This window comes from Zingiber officinale, chromosome 8A (assembly GCF_018446385.1).
Source record: "Zingiber officinale cultivar Zhangliang chromosome 8A, Zo_v1.1, whole genome shotgun sequence".
Classification (NCBI taxonomy): Eukaryota; Viridiplantae; Streptophyta; class Magnoliopsida; order Zingiberales; family Zingiberaceae; genus Zingiber; species Zingiber officinale.
In genome coordinates, this window is record NC_056000.1 from 47,366,435 (window position 1) to 47,382,686 (window position 16,252).

The 16,252-nt window shown below is 37.1% G+C and overlaps 2 protein-coding genes across 13 annotated transcripts; one reads left to right on the top strand and one right to left on the bottom strand.

Moving 5' to 3' along the window:
• Positions 1-76: 76 nt before the first annotated feature.
• On the top strand, positions 77-5,965 carry LOC122008862. The gene is made up of 9 exons (XM_042564749.1): positions 77-423; positions 956-1,001; positions 1,076-1,142; positions 1,279-1,324; positions 1,399-1,497; positions 3,980-4,048; positions 4,142-4,439; positions 4,529-4,656; positions 4,921-5,965. The coding sequence occupies exons 1-9, from the start codon at positions 121-123 to the stop codon at positions 5,755-5,757; spliced, it is 1,893 nt and encodes a 630-aa protein (XP_042420683.1). The 5' UTR covers positions 77-120; the 3' UTR covers positions 5,758-5,965.
• A 183-nt stretch (positions 5,966-6,148) lies between these two features.
• Positions 6,149-15,585, bottom strand: LOC122008860 (mucin-5AC-like). Of its 12 annotated transcripts, XM_042564737.1 has the most exons (15): positions 15,375-15,585; positions 15,235-15,289; positions 14,199-14,863; positions 13,902-14,108; positions 12,134-12,286; positions 11,840-12,055; positions 11,642-11,744; positions 9,283-9,380; positions 8,668-8,868; positions 8,305-8,574; positions 7,715-7,891; positions 7,352-7,621; positions 6,822-6,995; positions 6,576-6,728; positions 6,149-6,472 (listed from the first exon to the last, which is right to left on the bottom strand). In XM_042564737.1, the coding sequence occupies exons 1-15, from the start codon at positions 15,525-15,527 to the stop codon at positions 6,374-6,376; spliced, it is 2,994 nt and encodes a 997-aa protein (XP_042420671.1). In that variant the 5' UTR covers positions 15,528-15,585; the 3' UTR covers positions 6,149-6,373. The 12 variants fall into 12 exon arrangements, with proteins under 12 accessions (XP_042420671.1, XP_042420675.1, XP_042420672.1 ...); XM_042564741.1 differs by lacking the exon at positions 9,283-9,380 and having other exon boundaries at positions 11,544-11,744; positions 11,840-11,992; XM_042564738.1 differs by lacking the exon at positions 9,283-9,380 and having other exon boundaries at positions 11,544-11,744; positions 11,855-12,055.
• Between the last annotated feature and the right edge of the window lie 667 nt (positions 15,586-16,252).

The window sequence follows — 16,252 nt, forward strand, 5'->3', positions numbered from 1 at the left end:
TGGTTTGCATATAATAATCTTATGTATAAACTTAAACATGAGAGAGCCTATACTGCCGAGCATCACGTGAGGCATATGCTTCCGAGCGAGCGAGGAGAGAGAGAGAGCGGGGCGTACGGAATGGGCAACACGAAAGCACCCGCGACGACAAGGAAGACGAAGAAGAAGGGGAGACCCTCCCTCTTGGACATTCAGAGCCGAAGCCTCCGCCTCCAGCAGGAGAAGCACTGCGATCCTAGCCCCGATGGCGACAATCGCAGAGCAGCAGGCGATCGCGAAGATTCCGACCAGGGGAGGCGCGAGAAGAAGCTCCGCCCCGTTCTTCGGCTTTCCGACAACCCTAACGCTGATTCGGCTGCTGCCCGCTCTGAATCGGACGATGGAAGAACCCGAAAGGTCGGCCTCGTCCGGAATGATCCCCAGGTAGTTTGATTACGATTCATTCGCTTCCCCTACCTCTCTCTCTGACTGCTGGAATGCAGATCCTTGGAGAGTAAATTGGGAATTTGGTGGTCCGCAAACAATTAGTTGTATTGTAAGAGGCTTGAGTGGCAAACCTAATGCGGATTTACTTTCTGGTACGATTCCGTATCTGGATCGGGAATCTTTGCGGGCTTCTCGGGTGGGGCATTTCTTAGATTTGCGGGATCCTTGAATACCGTTCTGTTTTCCTTTTATTCTTGTCATCTTTGACTTCAAATTGAGAGAGAGAGAGAGAAGAGAGAGAGAGAGAGAGAGAGAGAGAGAGAGAGAGAGAGAGAGTGAGTGAGTGAGTGAGAGAGAGTGAGTGCGCAGTGGGCTTGATTTGTCAACCTCCTAGTAATTTTTTTTTTCTTGCAAGAAAAAAGATAATCTTTTTGTTTTTTTCTCTATCAAGGTGATCTTTGTTATCTCTTGTTCAAGTGTTTTTCTTTCCTTCTTGCTGAGATGGTCTGGGTCATTTCCCTTGTTTCAGGCACAGAGGCAGAATCCTACACTGAAAGTGACAGATCTTCCACAAGGTTTGATGCCTCGCTCGTGCACCTGTTTTGTGAATGCCTTTTTGTGATAATTTTTTGTGTATTATTGCCATCAGATTATGGACCCACAACATCATTACCGGACAAAAAGTTATTGGTTTTCATCCTTGATAGATTACAGAAGTGAGTGCTGTGCTTGTTTGTTTGATTCTCACCTGCACTCTGCCTACTTCCCCATTCTGTAGTTTAACCGATGTGCATGTTCTGTTCAATTATGTATCTTTTCATTAGATTTATTGGTTTCTTCTCATCGTATCAGAAAAGATAGTTATGGAGTCTTTGCGGAGCCAGTTGACCCTGAGGAGGTGCGTTGTGTTTTAAATATGGTTACCTTATAGACACGGGGATTGAAAGACATCTTGGTTGGCCATTACATCAGCTTCCAGATTACCATGACATTATCAAGCATCCCATGGATTTTGCTACCATCAGAAAGAAAGTTTCAGATGGAGTTTATGGCAACCTGGAGCAGTTCGAGGTCAGTTACTAAGAATATTTGAATGTCAAGTCGTTTTCTACTACTTATTGACACGTCTTGACATTTTTTATGCTTATCTGTGGTATTCTTTTTTGGTGATCCCTTTTTACCAAGAAATTCTTATTAAATAACAAGCAATTCTTGATACATCAAAAGTTAAAATGCAGACTAACTCCATTGCATTTCTTCCCTTTTGGAGGTGCTACTGATAAGAGCGTCTAGTTCCTTCTTTCTCATTGGCTTGCACGTTAGCTAACTCTTTTACTGATTTTGCCCAGTATCTGATTCACTTTGCAGTTACCAGCTAGTTTCTTTGTCTTTTGAGATAGTCCTCATCATGCTGAAAATGAAGACTAGGAATGAACAAGTCAACTTGCAGCATTGTGCTTTTTTGGTACTTTTATCAAAATGTCAAGATATAAGTAGAACTGTAGTAAAAGTCTAATATTTGAAAGTTGGCTCATTTATCTATTTTTTGTCTTTCTACTCTGCTTGTGAAATATTTTTTGTCTTTCCACTATAATTTATTAGCATAGAACTTGACCTCATTTTTCTTATTAACTTGGTTTACTGAATGAAGAATATGTGGGGTTCTAGAAAATTTCTGGCTATGGTTGCTCAGGCTATTAAACTTTTTAGATCTAAAAGTAGACTTGAACAACCAGCACTGCTTTGTAGTTTTTTTCCCAACTATTACTACTCAGAAGCTGCATGCTAGATATTGCTTTCTTGCTTCTATGCCGATGCAAATTATTATTGGTTCTTATTGAGTTCAATGGCAAACCCAAGAGTCCTGCTACTTAAAACACAGTGTTAATTGCTTCTATGTAGTTGCAGCTCTTTGACCTTGGCCATCTGTTCGCTATTGAAGTTGTTTTTTATTCCTTTTGATGATGAAATAACCCCGACTACAGCCTATATGATTCTAAAAGTTTTAGACATCTATTTTTGATTAATAGATTTGGCACATTCTGACTATTGTTAAATGGGAAAAGACAAATGGAAGCAACAATAGATATTAATATTTTAGTCATTCCAAAGTATTGATGGCTACACTTGTTCCCCCAAAGTTTATATTATGTTACAGTTCAACATAAGAATATGTTCCTTAGATGATACAGCTTGCATGTTGGTTTATGTTGTCAGATCGGTTATTATTAAGTACCATCTTTATAATTGTGAGCAGGCTTTTTGAAATATGAGAAATGTAATTACTTTATTGGTGTATGAATTGGCATATCTAACAAATAATAACAGTTGTTTTTCTGTAGCATTGGCATAAGTAAATACTATTGTTGCCCTTTAATAATAATATGTTAGATGACTAATAGAACTTACTTTATGCAAGCATATGGTAGCATTTTATATGTTGCCACTATATACTGTCGTAAGTTTCCTTTTCTAAGAACTTTTGGTGTCATAGATCTCCATGGGCACTTCCCTATGATGCTACATTTTCTTGCATAATATAATGATACTGTGTGGACGCTGAGCTGGGGAAATTAGTGTATCATGAAAAGCTGATAATACTTCTAGAAAGAATGAATTCATCTTGTAGAAAAGTATAGTAACTAAAAAGTGAAACACAAGCTAAAAGATCCAATTAATTACTTGGATTTCTTTGGTTCAATCTTCAATCTCGAATCATTTTTCATTTTTTTTTTGGGCTTCCTGATTCTACAAGCTATTTATTCAAGCATGACTCAGAAACTTTGATTTGTCTAAATATTGGTCTTTTGATGTTTTAATCTCCAATTGATTAAGACGTTAGAGAACCTTTCACACATAACAATGAACCATTTTTCTCTGGTTATCATATCTTTAAGCTCCTCGAATTGGCCGGTTGCTATTAGCATGGACTTTATTACCTTATAATTCTGCAAACTTGCCATGTGATAACCAACTCAGTTATGGCACTTTATTATCATATAAGAAGCTTAGCAAGAGAAAAAATACATTCTGAAATTGGTAGATGGAAACAACACTGTAGAGTGTACCATCCATTAGTGGTTATCTTACATCATTTCTTATCTACGCTGCTCATCATATTTAGTAGCATAGCGCATTAGTGTTTTAATATTTAGAAAAATCTTATGAAAGGGTTCCAGAACAATTCATGTAGATGGTTTTCAGAAAACAAATGGAGTATCTACTGATTATATTTCTGAATGATGAGTAACAATGGTATGTATGATGTATAATATATCGATGGAATAAAATAATGTATTAGAATGTAGTTACTAGTAGTGTTACTATGAATTAGCTTAAAGGAATTGCTGTACATCAAACTTCATCCCGATCACATTGTTCTCATGCTTGAAAATGGTAACATAACAATGTTGTAGCGTGTTTCATCTACCGCTGTAGTACTGTTTTATCATCTTGTACTTCATTTGTTATTCTTTGAGGTTTGGGCATTTTTTGCTTGAGACCCTTTATGATTAGTCTGAAAATTTTGCACTTGTATTTTCATGGTTTGCAGAACGATGTCTTCTTAATCTGCTCAAATGCAATGCAGTACAATGCATCAGACACAATCTACCACAGACAGGTGTCGGATGTTTATCTGTTTGTTTCATTGATTTTTCAGCATTGACATATGCGCTGTATTATTTCTATGTTGATAGGTATTTTGTCTGTATAGGCTCGGGCTATTCAAGAACTAGCAAAAAAGAATTTTTACAATCTAAGACAAGAACGTGATGACAATGAACAAGAACCAAAACCGGCACGGAGAGGCCGGCCACCAACTAAAGATATTTTCAAGAAAATAGGTCGTCCACCTAGTGTTGATGCCAGAGATACTCGTTACTCAGTCAATTTCTCACCTGATTTATCACAAAAGGTATTAGATAAGACCACCTTAACCAACTTACCTACAAAAACTTGTGGCATTCGCAATACAGAAGCTCATAATTCGAACAGGAATGAAGATACTTCAGGTTTACTTCTCAAATTTTGTGTGACAGAAAATCATCACCATTTGCAAATTCAACTGTTTGACTGTTCTGTCTGGGTTTTTTTTTTGTAGGTTCTTCCACATCAAAATATTCAAAGAAGTCCGTTGTTATAGATGAAAACCGTCGTAATGCATTTACTGAAGCTCAGGAGCCGTCAGTGTTAACAACATTTGATGGAGAAAGAAAGCAGCTAATTCCTGTAAGTTTTAAGTCAGACTCCAATATATAAGCTTTGTCTGTGCCCATTATTCAGTGTCTAGTGATTTGGTTATTTTATCTCCAACATTCTTATAACTATGTAATAGTTATATTCACTACAACTGTCAGAGTTGGAAGATTATTTCAAGACTTACATCCTTTCCCTTCAGTCATACTTTTGACCCTTTTAGATCTTGGATGCCATGACATAATATCTCAATAAATCATCTACTAACAAAGTTGACGGTGTCTCAATGTCAATCAGGTCGGCCTTTACACAGAGCATGCATATGCTCAGAGCTTAGCACGATTTGCTGCAAAATTTGGTCCTGTTGGATGGGACATTGCTGCTAGACGAATTGAACATGTTCTTCCTCGTGGGACCAAATTTGGCCGGGGGTGGGTTGGAGAGAAAGATGCATCATCACAAATGTCTCAGCCGCCCCTGATATCGATATCTCCACATTCTTTCCAGCCAGAAAATACACCTTCCACGAGTGCATCCATATCAGAAAATGCAGTAGATGATACAGAAAATGAAGTTAAAGCAAGATCAACTCCATCAGCTACCCCATCTCTCCCTTGTAGATACCTGGATTCTGCCGAGTACAGTACTAGAGATCGAGAAAGTTCTTCGAAACCACAGAGTGCAGTAGGTTTCCATGGTACTTGGCAAAAGGTAGCAAATCAACTTCCAAAAGTAGGCGCTATGCAGCCTCCTTTGAATGGCTTTAACACCCCCTTGGGGTTTAATCATCTTGCTCATTCTGGGAGGACTTTCAATGCATCATCACCACCCGGGAACTCTAGTTTTGAGGCAATGGTAATGCATTCTCGAGTGCCAACGAACATGCTTCCAATAAATAGCATTCAACCATCAACAAGTAATAGGGTAAATTCAGCTGCTGATCCAAATACAGTTTCCAGCTTTCTTCCTGATGATTCACATGGTTGTCAGAGAACAAGGGAAGCCGTAACAATGCCAAGGCCAGTTTCTTTTCCTCACAATCTAAACTTAGGTTTTCACCCAACAGGGTCACCAGTTTCAGGTGTTCTATTAGACTCCCAAAATCCCAACCCAAACTTAGCATTGGGACTGTGAAATTGTGTACTCCCTTTCCCATTTCTTTTCCAACCATTGGTAGAGGTTAGACGAACTGGAGTGTACGCCTATAGTTCAAATAGAGCTTCAATAGTGCAGGTACTTTTAACAGTTATGGAAGATGCCATTGTAAAAGTAGAAGGGCGATTGTACAGATTAATTATTGGTGATATTGATTGTTAACATGATGGCTGATCAGGCACAAAAAGATAGTTCACTCTCTTGCTGAGAATAATGAAAATGAGTAAATGATTGTTGGTGGTTTTGGAAGTTATTCTCCATAATGATAGTAGCTACTTTTTCAATAGAATTGTTTTCTTCTAATATTTTATCCCTAAATTTCACTCTGAAATCCTACCTGTGAAGTGTTTAAGATATTGAATGCTATTAGTGATCAACTCCACAAACAGAAGTTATTAGAATATCACACCAAGTGTTAAGTTACATATTGGTAGATAAACTGTCAAGAAAGCCAGAAACAACAATAAGTAAAGGTTCATTAACTGATAAAAAATAATTCAGGTAGCAGTCGAAGTACAAGGAAATTGTTTTCTCAGTTACTGGATTCATTAGGAGAGTCTTTTGGAGGAGTCTTTGGCTGAGCTTTCTCCTCTTGTTACTTTGAATGCTCATTAGTTGAATCCGGTTGAGCATTACTTGGTGTTGTATTAGTAGATGGAGTTGTTGATCCTTGTGAAGTTGTTGAAATTGTACCCTGAAGATTGACATATACCAAATATATTATATCTGATGCAAACTTAAGCAATTGAGTCCTTGAACTACTAGAGAAGGGAAAGGGTAGGAGAGACTTAACTTACTGTGACATTAGTTTTATTTGCTGGATTTGTAGGGCCACTGTGGCTCTCAGATGGAGAAACTTGGGTTGATGGCAAGGAGTTTGATTGAGTATTTGCTGCTGTATTCTGAGCTTGTGGAATGGTTGATCTACCATTTGTTGAAGGAGTAGAAGCCTATTGAATTGTCAGAAAACAAAGATAAGTAGCAAGCAATAGGATGTCTTGAAATTTTGAATAAAATGAACTTGATAAAATATGAGGGATTACATCACTAGTAGTTGAAGTTATCTGAGTAGCAGATGTTGAAGATGGTGGAGGTGGTGTTGAAGTTGATAAACTCTGACTTGATTCTTTATTTTCCATTGTACTTTGGCCCAATTGTGATGTATTTCCAATGGACTGAGTAGAAGTCAATTTGTCATCATTTTTTGAGATGGAATCCTAAAGTGAGAAAAGAGAAAGTCAAATGACTAACTCAATGTAGAGCCTACATCAATAGTTTTTGAAGATGCTTTAATGAATGGTAGATGTAAGAGTGGATGATGACTCAAGAATCTTTTTTGAATCCTCTAAAGTTGAAGCTAATGATGTATCAATTTGTTCTAAATTTTTTGTTGTACTTTTAGTTGGTTACATAGTAGTTTTAGAGGATTGGATAGTCACCACATTATCCTTATTGGATGTGATATCCTACAAGAGCACCATGATAAGTAAGTTACATACCTAATCAATATTTCCCAGTGCATATCATATGACTGAGTTATTTAATAATATTGACGTTTAAAAGTAAAACTTACATCACTCGGTGAAGTTGCTTGGTTGGTGATAGATGTTAGAGAAGATGGAGAATCGGATGAGGTTGGTGTTGAAGTATTTGACGGTGAAGTTGATAAACTCTGACTTGATTCTTTATTTTTCATTATACTTTGGGCCGATTGTGATGTAGGGTCACCTTGGCTTACAAATGGAGAGCCTTGGGTTGATGGCAAGGAGTTCGATTGAGTATTTGCTGCTGTATTCTGAGCTTGTGGAGTAGTTGACCTACCATTTGTTGAAGAAGTAGAAGCCTATTGAATTGCCAGAAAACAAAGATAAGTAGCAAGCCATATGATGTCTTGAAATTTTGAATAAAATAAACTTGATAAAATATGTGGGATTACATTAGTAGCAGTTGAAGTTATTTGAGTAGCAGATGTTGGAGAAGATGGTGGAGGTGGTGTTGAAGTTGATAAACTCTGACTTGATTCTTTATTTTCCATTGTACTTTGGCCAAATTGTGATGTAGTTCCAATGAACTGAGTAGAAGTCAATTTGTCATCCTTTTTTGAGATGGAATCCTACTCAAGTGAGAAAAGAGAAAGTCAAATGACTAACTCAATGTATCTACGCACAAGTGATATGAATTAAGCAATACTAAAATAAATCAACTTAAAGAAGTAGAGCCTACATCAATAGTTTTTGAAGTTGCTTTAGTAATGGTAGATGTGAGAGTGGATGATGACTCAAGAATCTTTTTTGAATCCTCTAAAGTTGAAGCTAATGATGTATCAATTTGTTCCTTTTTTTTTGTACTTTTAGTTGGTTACATAGGAGTAGTTTAGAGGATTGGATAGTCACCACATTATCCTTATCGATGTGAGATCCTACAAGAGCACCGTGATGAGTAAGATAAATACCTAATCAATGTTTCCCAATGAATATCATATGACTAAGTTATTTAATAATATTGACGTATAAAAGTAAAACTTACATCACTCAATGAAGTTGCTTGGTTGGTGGTAGATGTTGGAGAAGATGGTGATTCGGATGAGGTTTGTGCTGAAGTCTTTGACGTTGAAGTTGATAAACTCGGACTTGATTCTTTATTTTTCATTGTACTTTGGACTGATCGTGATGTAGGGCCGCCCTGGCTCACAGATGGAGACCCTTGGGTTGATGGCAAGGAGTTCGATTGAGTATTCGTTGTTGTATTCTGAGCTTGTGGAGTAGTTGATCTACCATTTGTTGAAGGAGTAGAAGCCTATTGAATTGCCAGAAAACAAAGATAAGTAACAAGCCATAGGATGTCTTGAAATTTTGAATAAAATGAACTTGATAAAATACGAGGGATTACATCAGTAGTAGTTGAAGTTATTTGAGTAGCAGATGTTGAAGAAGATGGTGGTTGGGATAAGGGTGGTGTTGATGTTTTTGACGTTGAAGTTGATAAACTTTGACTTGATTCTTTATTTTCTATTGTACTTTGGACTGATTGTGATGTAGTTCCAATGGATTGAGAAGACGTCATTTTGCCATCCTTTGTTGAGGTGGAATCCTACTCAAGTGAGAAAAGAGAAAGTCAAATGACTAACTCAATGTATCTATGCATAAGTGATATGAATTAAGTAAAACTCAAACCAATGAACTTAAAGAAGTAGAGCCTACATCAATAGTTATTGAAATTGCTTTAGTAGCGTTAGATGTGATAGTGGATGATGACTCAAGATTTTTTTTTTTAATTCGCTTTAGTTGAAACTAATGGAATATCAGTTGTTCTAAATTCTTTGTTGTACTTTTAGTTCGCTGCATAGTAGTTTTAGAGAACTCTAAAGTCACCACATTATCATTCTTTAATTTGAAATCCTACAAGAACATCGTATGAGTAAGATAAATAGATAATCAATGCCTCCCAATGCATATCATATTCCTGAGTTATTTAATAATATTGATATAGAAAATTAAAACTTACATTACTCGATGAAGTTGCTTGGTTGGTGGTAGATGTCGGAGAAGATGGAGATTGGAATAAGGTTGGTGTTGAAGTCTTTGACGTTGAAGTTGATAGACTTTGACTTTGATTCTTTATTTTCCATTGTTTAGCCAATCATTTGATGATTGTTGTATGGACTTGTTGTATCATATTCTTATATATATAAAAGGCATTTGTTTATGGTTATTATACTTACTTGTATTGGTGCCAAATAACTAAGTATAATAGCGTCCTTAAGTAGAAGGTTCTTACCTATATCAATGGATTGGTTGAATCGATAGTGAGATGATATAAGGAACACTACTCTTAATCATTCCTAGTCAAGTATTAACATTCAGGGACAATGTTAATGCGTCGAGACTAGCATGTAGGTCAACTCGATGACTTGATCTCACAAATCATGGATATGGAGATATCAAGTTGACACATGGGTATGCATTGGAGAATGTATACTGAATGACCCGCCATGAGAAAGTATCATGGATCGTTATATGAGTGTCATATACTTTCTCATGTGGCTATTAGTATGACTATTAGTCCTTGGACCTGAAGTGGCCATGGTTCCCTACATAAGGAGTTGCATACTTTGGCTTCGTCAAACGTCACCCGTAACTAGGTGGACTATAAAGGCGATTACTGGATATGTAACAAATTATGCGGAGGGATGTGAGTGATGTAGATGGGATCTATCCCTCCTATATGGCGGGAGTGACATCGATATTCTTGATAGAGTGAGACCACTAAGTGCATGACCATGCTCAAATGAGTCAATATGAGATGTTGATCTCATTTGATTGAGTGAGTCTACTTGAGATTCAAGATTTAGATTGATTAGAGGATGACACGGTCTATGCCTCACATTGATCAATCTAGATGTCAAGGATAGAAGGACACTTGTCATATATTGTGAAGAGTCACAATTAGTAGTCACAAGGTGATGTTGGATCTCAACATTCTTATAACTTGGGTAGTAATAATGTGTTGCTAGATACCGCTTATTACTTATGCTTCTAAATGAGTTTAGGAGTATTGCCAACATTATAAGAACCTATAGGGTCACACACTAAGGGCAATTAGATGGAGATTAGGTTCATTTGATGAACCTAAAGGATTAGGTCCATGTGATGAACCAAATTGGATTAAGAGTAATCCAAATTAGGCTAATTGAGTTGGACTCAATTTGGTTCATGTGTTAGATGAGTCTAATTTGGACTTAGACTCATTGAATTAATTTAATTCAATGAATAGAGATTCATTAAATTAAAATTGACTTGAACCAATGGTTAAATTTGATCAACCATGAGAGAGAAGTTGTCAAGTTTGACTTGACTTGAGAGGAAGATGAAAGGTCAAGTTTGACTTGACCATTGTCACCTCATTTGTGAGTTGGCATTAAGTGGACTAATGATGATGTGCCACATCATCAAGGCTAGCACATGTGTGTGCCACCTCATGAGGGAGATCAAGAGTTGTGACTCTTGATATCCCATGGAGGTTTAAAAGCTTTTGAAGTGGCCGGCCACTTTACTTCATTGGGTGAGTTTCATTTCTTTTGTGTAACTCTCATCTTCTTCCTCAAGCTTTCTCTTCTCTCCCTCTCCTCCACCTTGGCCGAACCTTTCAAAGGTGCTAGCACACCTTTTGTTTGGTTTCTCCATCTCTTGCTTGTGTGGATATACATAGAGGAGTATCTACTTTGATACTCTCGAGATCCGGCGAACCTTGGACGAGCGGGATTAGCGAAGGACATCACATCAAGGATAAAGCTCTTCTCCTTTGTAGTTCTAGTTTAGATCTAGGCTAGAAACTCGTACTCGAAGTTTTACGAAAATTTTATTTCTTTGCACGGATCCGGTAGCGGGGTTTCGGGGTTTCCGCAACGCAAAAAGCGATTTTTGCGGCCCGAAAAACCCAACACTTAAAGAAGTAGAGCCTACATCAATAGTTATTGAAATTGCTTTAGTAGCGTTAGATGTGATAGTGGATGATGACTCAAGATTTTTTTTTTAATTCGCTTTAGTTGAAACTAATGGAATATCAGTTGTTCTAAATTCTTTGTTGTACTTTTAGTTCGCTGCATAGTAGTTTTAGAGAACTCTAAAGTCACCACATTATCATTCTTTAATTTGAAATCCTACAAGAACATCGTATGAGTAAGATAAATAGATAATCAATGCCTCCCAATGCATATCATATTCCTGAGTTATTTAATAATATTGATATAGAAAATTAAAACTTACATTACTCGATGAAGTTGCTTGGTTGGTGGTAGATGTCGGAGAAGATGGAGATTGGAATAAGGTTGGTGTTGAAGTCTTTGACGTTGAAGTTGATAGACTCTGACTTGATTCTTTATTTTCCATTGTACTTTGAACCGATTGTGATGTAGTTCCAATGAACTGAGAAGAAATCATTTTGTCATCCTTTCTTGAGGTGGAATCCTACTCAAGTGAGACAAGAGAATGTCAAATAACTAACTCAATGTATCTCCGCACAAGTGATATGAAATAAGTAATACTAAAACAAATCAACTTACAGAAGTAGAGCCTACATTAATAGTTTTTGAAGTTGCTTTAGTAGCGTCAGATGTGATAGTGGATGATGTCTCAATAACTTTTTTTGAATCCTCTGAAGTTGAAACTGATAGGGTATCAATTTGTTCTAAATTCTTTGTTGTACTTCTAGTTGGCTGCATAGGAGTAGTTTTAGAGGACTCTAAAGTCACCACTCTATCATTCTTTAATGCAAAATACTACAAGAGCAATGTCTTCCAATGCATATCATATGACTGAGTTATGTAATAATATTGATATAGAAAATTAAAACTTACATCAGTCGGTGAAGTTGCTTGGGATAAGGTTGGTGTTGAAGTGGATAAACTCTGACTTGATTGTAATTTTTCTGTTGTACTTTGAGTCGATTGCGATGTAGTTCCAGTGGATGGAGAAGAAGTCAATTTGTCATCCTTTCTTGGGGTGGAATCCTACTCGAGTGAGAGAAGAAAAAGTTAACTAATATAATGTATTTCCATGCAAGTGATATGAATTAAGTTATTGAATCCTCAATAAAATCAATTTAGAGAAGTAGACCCTACATAATAGTTTTTGATGTTTCCTCAGTCGAGGTAGGTGTGAGAGAATAACTTTTTTTGCAGCCTCTAAATTTTAAATTGATGATGTCTTAGTTTATTATATATTCTTTGATATAGTTTTTGAGGGCTAACTAATCATAGCATCATCCTTTGAGCATAGAAAAATCGAGCTTACATCACTCAATGAAGTTGCTTGGTTGGTGATAGATGTTGGAGAAAATCGAGGTTGCGATAAAGTTGGCACTGAAGTCTTTGATGTTGAAATTGATAATTCTGAGTTGATTGTATATTTTTTGTTGTACTTTGAGCTGATTGTAATGTAGTTCAAGTGGATTGAGAAGAAGGCAATTTATCATCTTTTCTTGTGGCAGAATCCAACTCAAGTGTGATAAGAGGAAGTTAAGTAACAAACTAATGCGTCATCATGCAAGTGATATGATTTAAGTAATTGAGTACTCAATAAAATCAGCTTAGAGAAGTAGAGCCCATGTCAATTGTCTTTGAAGTTGTTTCATTAAAAGTAAAAGGTAGGTGTGAGAGTGGATGATGACCCAAGAGCTTTTTTTAATGTTGTATAAGAGTTTTTGAAATTGATGATGTCAATATTTTTTTAAAAAAAAAATATTTCGTTAGTTGTATAAGAGTTGTTTCTAAGGATTGGGTAGTGCATATCTTTCTTCTTTAATATAATTCTACCAGAGAAGGTATGAGAAAGATAACTAGCTAATCCATGTCTCTCCGTGTAAGTAATATGAGTGAGTTATTTAATTGTTGAGCAATATGGACATAGAGAAGTAGAGCTTACATTACTTCTTGTTGGTGTTTCTTGGTTAATGGTTGGTGCCAAAGGTGTTGATGGTTTTGGATAATCTTGTGTTGGAGTCTTTGTTCAATGTATGTTGTTGATTGTACTCAAGTTGATTGTGTTGTAGTTTTCGTGGATTGAGAAGAAGTTAGTTCATCTTCCTTCTTTGTTATAGAACCCTTTAATTGAACGTGATAAGAGGATGTTAAGTACCTAATCAATATATCTTCATATGAGTGATATGATTTGAGTTATTAAATTACTCAATAAGATGAATTTAAAGATGTAGAGGATACACCAATAGTTGTTGAAGGTGTTTAACTAGTGATTAGTGTCTAAGAAGATGGTGACCTAACAACTTGTTTTGGAGTCTTTGAAGTTGAAGATGCATTTGTTCTTTACTGTACTTGAGGTTGAATATATTGGAGTAATCCTAGAGAATTGAGTAGTGAGTCCATCATTCTCATTTAGTACAGAACCCTACTCAAGTATGGTATAAGAAGACAAGTAATTAACTCAAGAGAAGTCAAAATTTACATCAATATAATAGTTGGACTTGCCTGACTATTGATGATGTTTGAGTTGATGGTGCATTTTGCATTGTACTTTAAGCTAATTGTGTTAGTGAAATTCCAGAGGATTGAGTAGAGACTTTTTAATATATGCTTGGTATATTACTTAGAGAGACATTGAGTAACTTACATCGGTAGCTGCTAAGCTTGCTTGACTAGCAGTAGGTGTTAGAGAAGATGATGGCTTGACAAAATCTTCTCTTGGTACCTCTGAAGTTGAAGTAGATGATGCTTGTGTTGGTTTTGCACTCATGTCTGTACTTGGAGTTGATTGTGTTGAAGTAGCTCCAGAGGATTTAGAAGAAGTTGGCCCATCATCCTCCCCTAACTTGGAACCCTAATCAGGTACCATAAGAGCAATATAAATAGCTAACTTAGTGTATCTTTGCACAATTAACGTGATTGAGTTTAGAAAGGTAGAGATCACCTCAGAAGATTGTGGTTTGGTAGGATCTTGTCTTGGAAGCTCAGAAGTTGAAGTTGATGATCCCTTGAACAATTCAACTTTATGTGTTTTAGGTTGAGGAACAAAACTAGTAAGGGGTTGAGTTCCGCTGGACTTGGAAGGCAGAATGTGCAGGCTGGATTTCTCTTTTTGAGTTTCTTTGCTTGCAGTGGCATCCTCTTCCTGATCCCCCCTTTCGATGTCCACCTCGTTAAGAGTCTCCACCACTTTCTCCCACGAAGGCCGCCGCGAGATGGCGTGCCACCACCGGCGAACATTCTTCCGGGACTCGAACAGGTGGCCCCACTCGTCGGAGTGGGCGATGTAGTGGGAGTTGGGGAGGTGCGACAGATCGGCGAGGGAGAACTCGTCGCCGGCGAGGAACTCGTAATCGCCTAGTCGCTGATCGTAGGCGTCGAGGACACTGGTTAGCTTTTGCGCTCCGCTGACGAGCAAGGCGCGGTCGCAGGGCTCGACGGCGAAGGCGAGGTGGAAGGTCAGGTCCCGGCTCAGGGGGTCGAAGCTCTGCTCCTCGAGCTTCAGCCATTGCTCAATGGAGGCTCTCTCGAGGATGTCTTTTCCCAGGAGATAACGGTTTCCGCGATCCGCGTACTTCTCCGATATGTAACGGCATAGCGCTCTAGATTCTAAAATAATTCATATAACAGTCATAACAGCCCATAAATTTATAATTCCGTAACGGTTCAAATCAGAATAATGAATTTTTCAGCATCTATTTATAATTTTACACAATTAAATCTCATACACTAAATTTAAAAAAACAAAGGGGTAATTGGTAATTTTTCACTTCACAAAATTTCCTTTTAACCCTAATAATTTTTAGAACCATTTCAGTTTACACCTTTTAGTTTAGTTTGTCGAACTCCAATCGATCCATACATGGTAGGTCGATCAATCCAAATTTTCAAAACTCGAGAGAGTCAAAATGCAATTTGCTAAACTTTGGAGGGCGAATGAGAATTTTTGGAAATGGAAAATGAGAATAGTTCTTCCTTACCAAATAGCAAAGTTTGTCCATCTTCCCACGCTGTAACCGGTGATCTTGTAGATGCCTGCCCAAGAAAATACTTATGCATTACGTTGAATCGACCGATCCGGTCCGTATTAAACTAATATATGATGTACAATTTTACGAACCTGGAGAGTGAGCAAGTCACGGGCAATATGGTGGCCCGGATACAAGTTTTTAAGCTCGAACTTGACATCCTTCTCGTAGAGGCAAGCAAGAACACGAGACACGTCCGGAAGAATTGGCTTCGCGGAGTAGACCTTCAGTATCGAATCCGCCATACCCGATCATGAATAAGATCATAGGCTACGATTTCTAAATGATGGCCATTAATTTGTGGTTTGTAGTAGTGTGTAATTTAGCTTGCTATTTATAGTGATGTCTTCGCATGCATCTCCATTCCAAGCTCTTTCAGGAAGCAAAGTAGATGCTACAAAAAAGAGTGATAGCAACACATCGACGATTTGTAGATTCGATCGTGTACTAGTCTTAATTTTTTTTACTTTTATCTAAATTCTACACGAATATGATACATATGAATTCGAGCCACGTCGAAAGTAATTAAGTTTTTTGATCAATCTTGTTAGTATATATCAGAACAACTTAATCAGGTAAATACTTATATAATTAGATAAGTCGGCGTGCTTAGTAGTCGTATATAAGTTAAACTAGACGAGAGAAGGAAAATCAAAGGAAAAAAACAAAGGAGAAAACAAAGCGAGTTAATTATTTTAACTTTAAGTGATAAATATTCTGTTCTTGCCGTTAAAGCAAGCCTCAGGTACATTACCAGCCCTTGGCTAGAAGTTAAGAATGATGGTTCATTTACTTTGATGGTACTAGGAGAATAAGACTAAATTGAAAGTTTAGAATAAAAGTTTGTAGACAGGCTTGAAATTTAAGAGCAACTGTGTGCTCTTAGGTTTCATGAAGACCCCGCTAAGTAATGGTGACAAATAAAGTAATTATGAAAAATAATTTTAAATTGATTTCAATTAAATTTATT

Excerpts from the sequence above, each read along its gene's own strand:
- LOC122008862 (XM_042564749.1), top strand. The coding sequence starts at position 121 with ATGGGCAACACGAAAGCACCCGCGACGACAAGGAAGACGAAGAAGAAG. Across the intron at positions 4,049-4,141 it reads ACACAATCTACCACAGACAG|GCTCGGGCTATTCAAGAACT; the intron begins GTGTCGGATGTT and ends TTGTCTGTATAG. Across the intron at positions 4,440-4,528 it reads CAGGAATGAAGATACTTCAG|GTTCTTCCACATCAAAATAT; the intron begins GTTTACTTCTCA and ends TTTTTTTTGTAG.
- LOC122008860 (XM_042564737.1), bottom strand. The coding sequence starts at position 15,527 with ATGGCGGATTCGATACTGAAGGTCTACTCCGCGAAGCCAATTCTTCCG. Across the intron at positions 9,381-11,641 it reads AAATAAAGAATCAAGTCAGA|GTCTATCAACTTCAACGTCA; the intron begins GTCTATCAACTT and ends ATCAAAGTCAAA. Across the intron at positions 7,622-7,714 it reads TAACTTCAACTGCTACTAAT|GCTTCTACTTCTTCAACAAA; the intron begins GTAATCCCACAT and ends GCAATTCAATAG.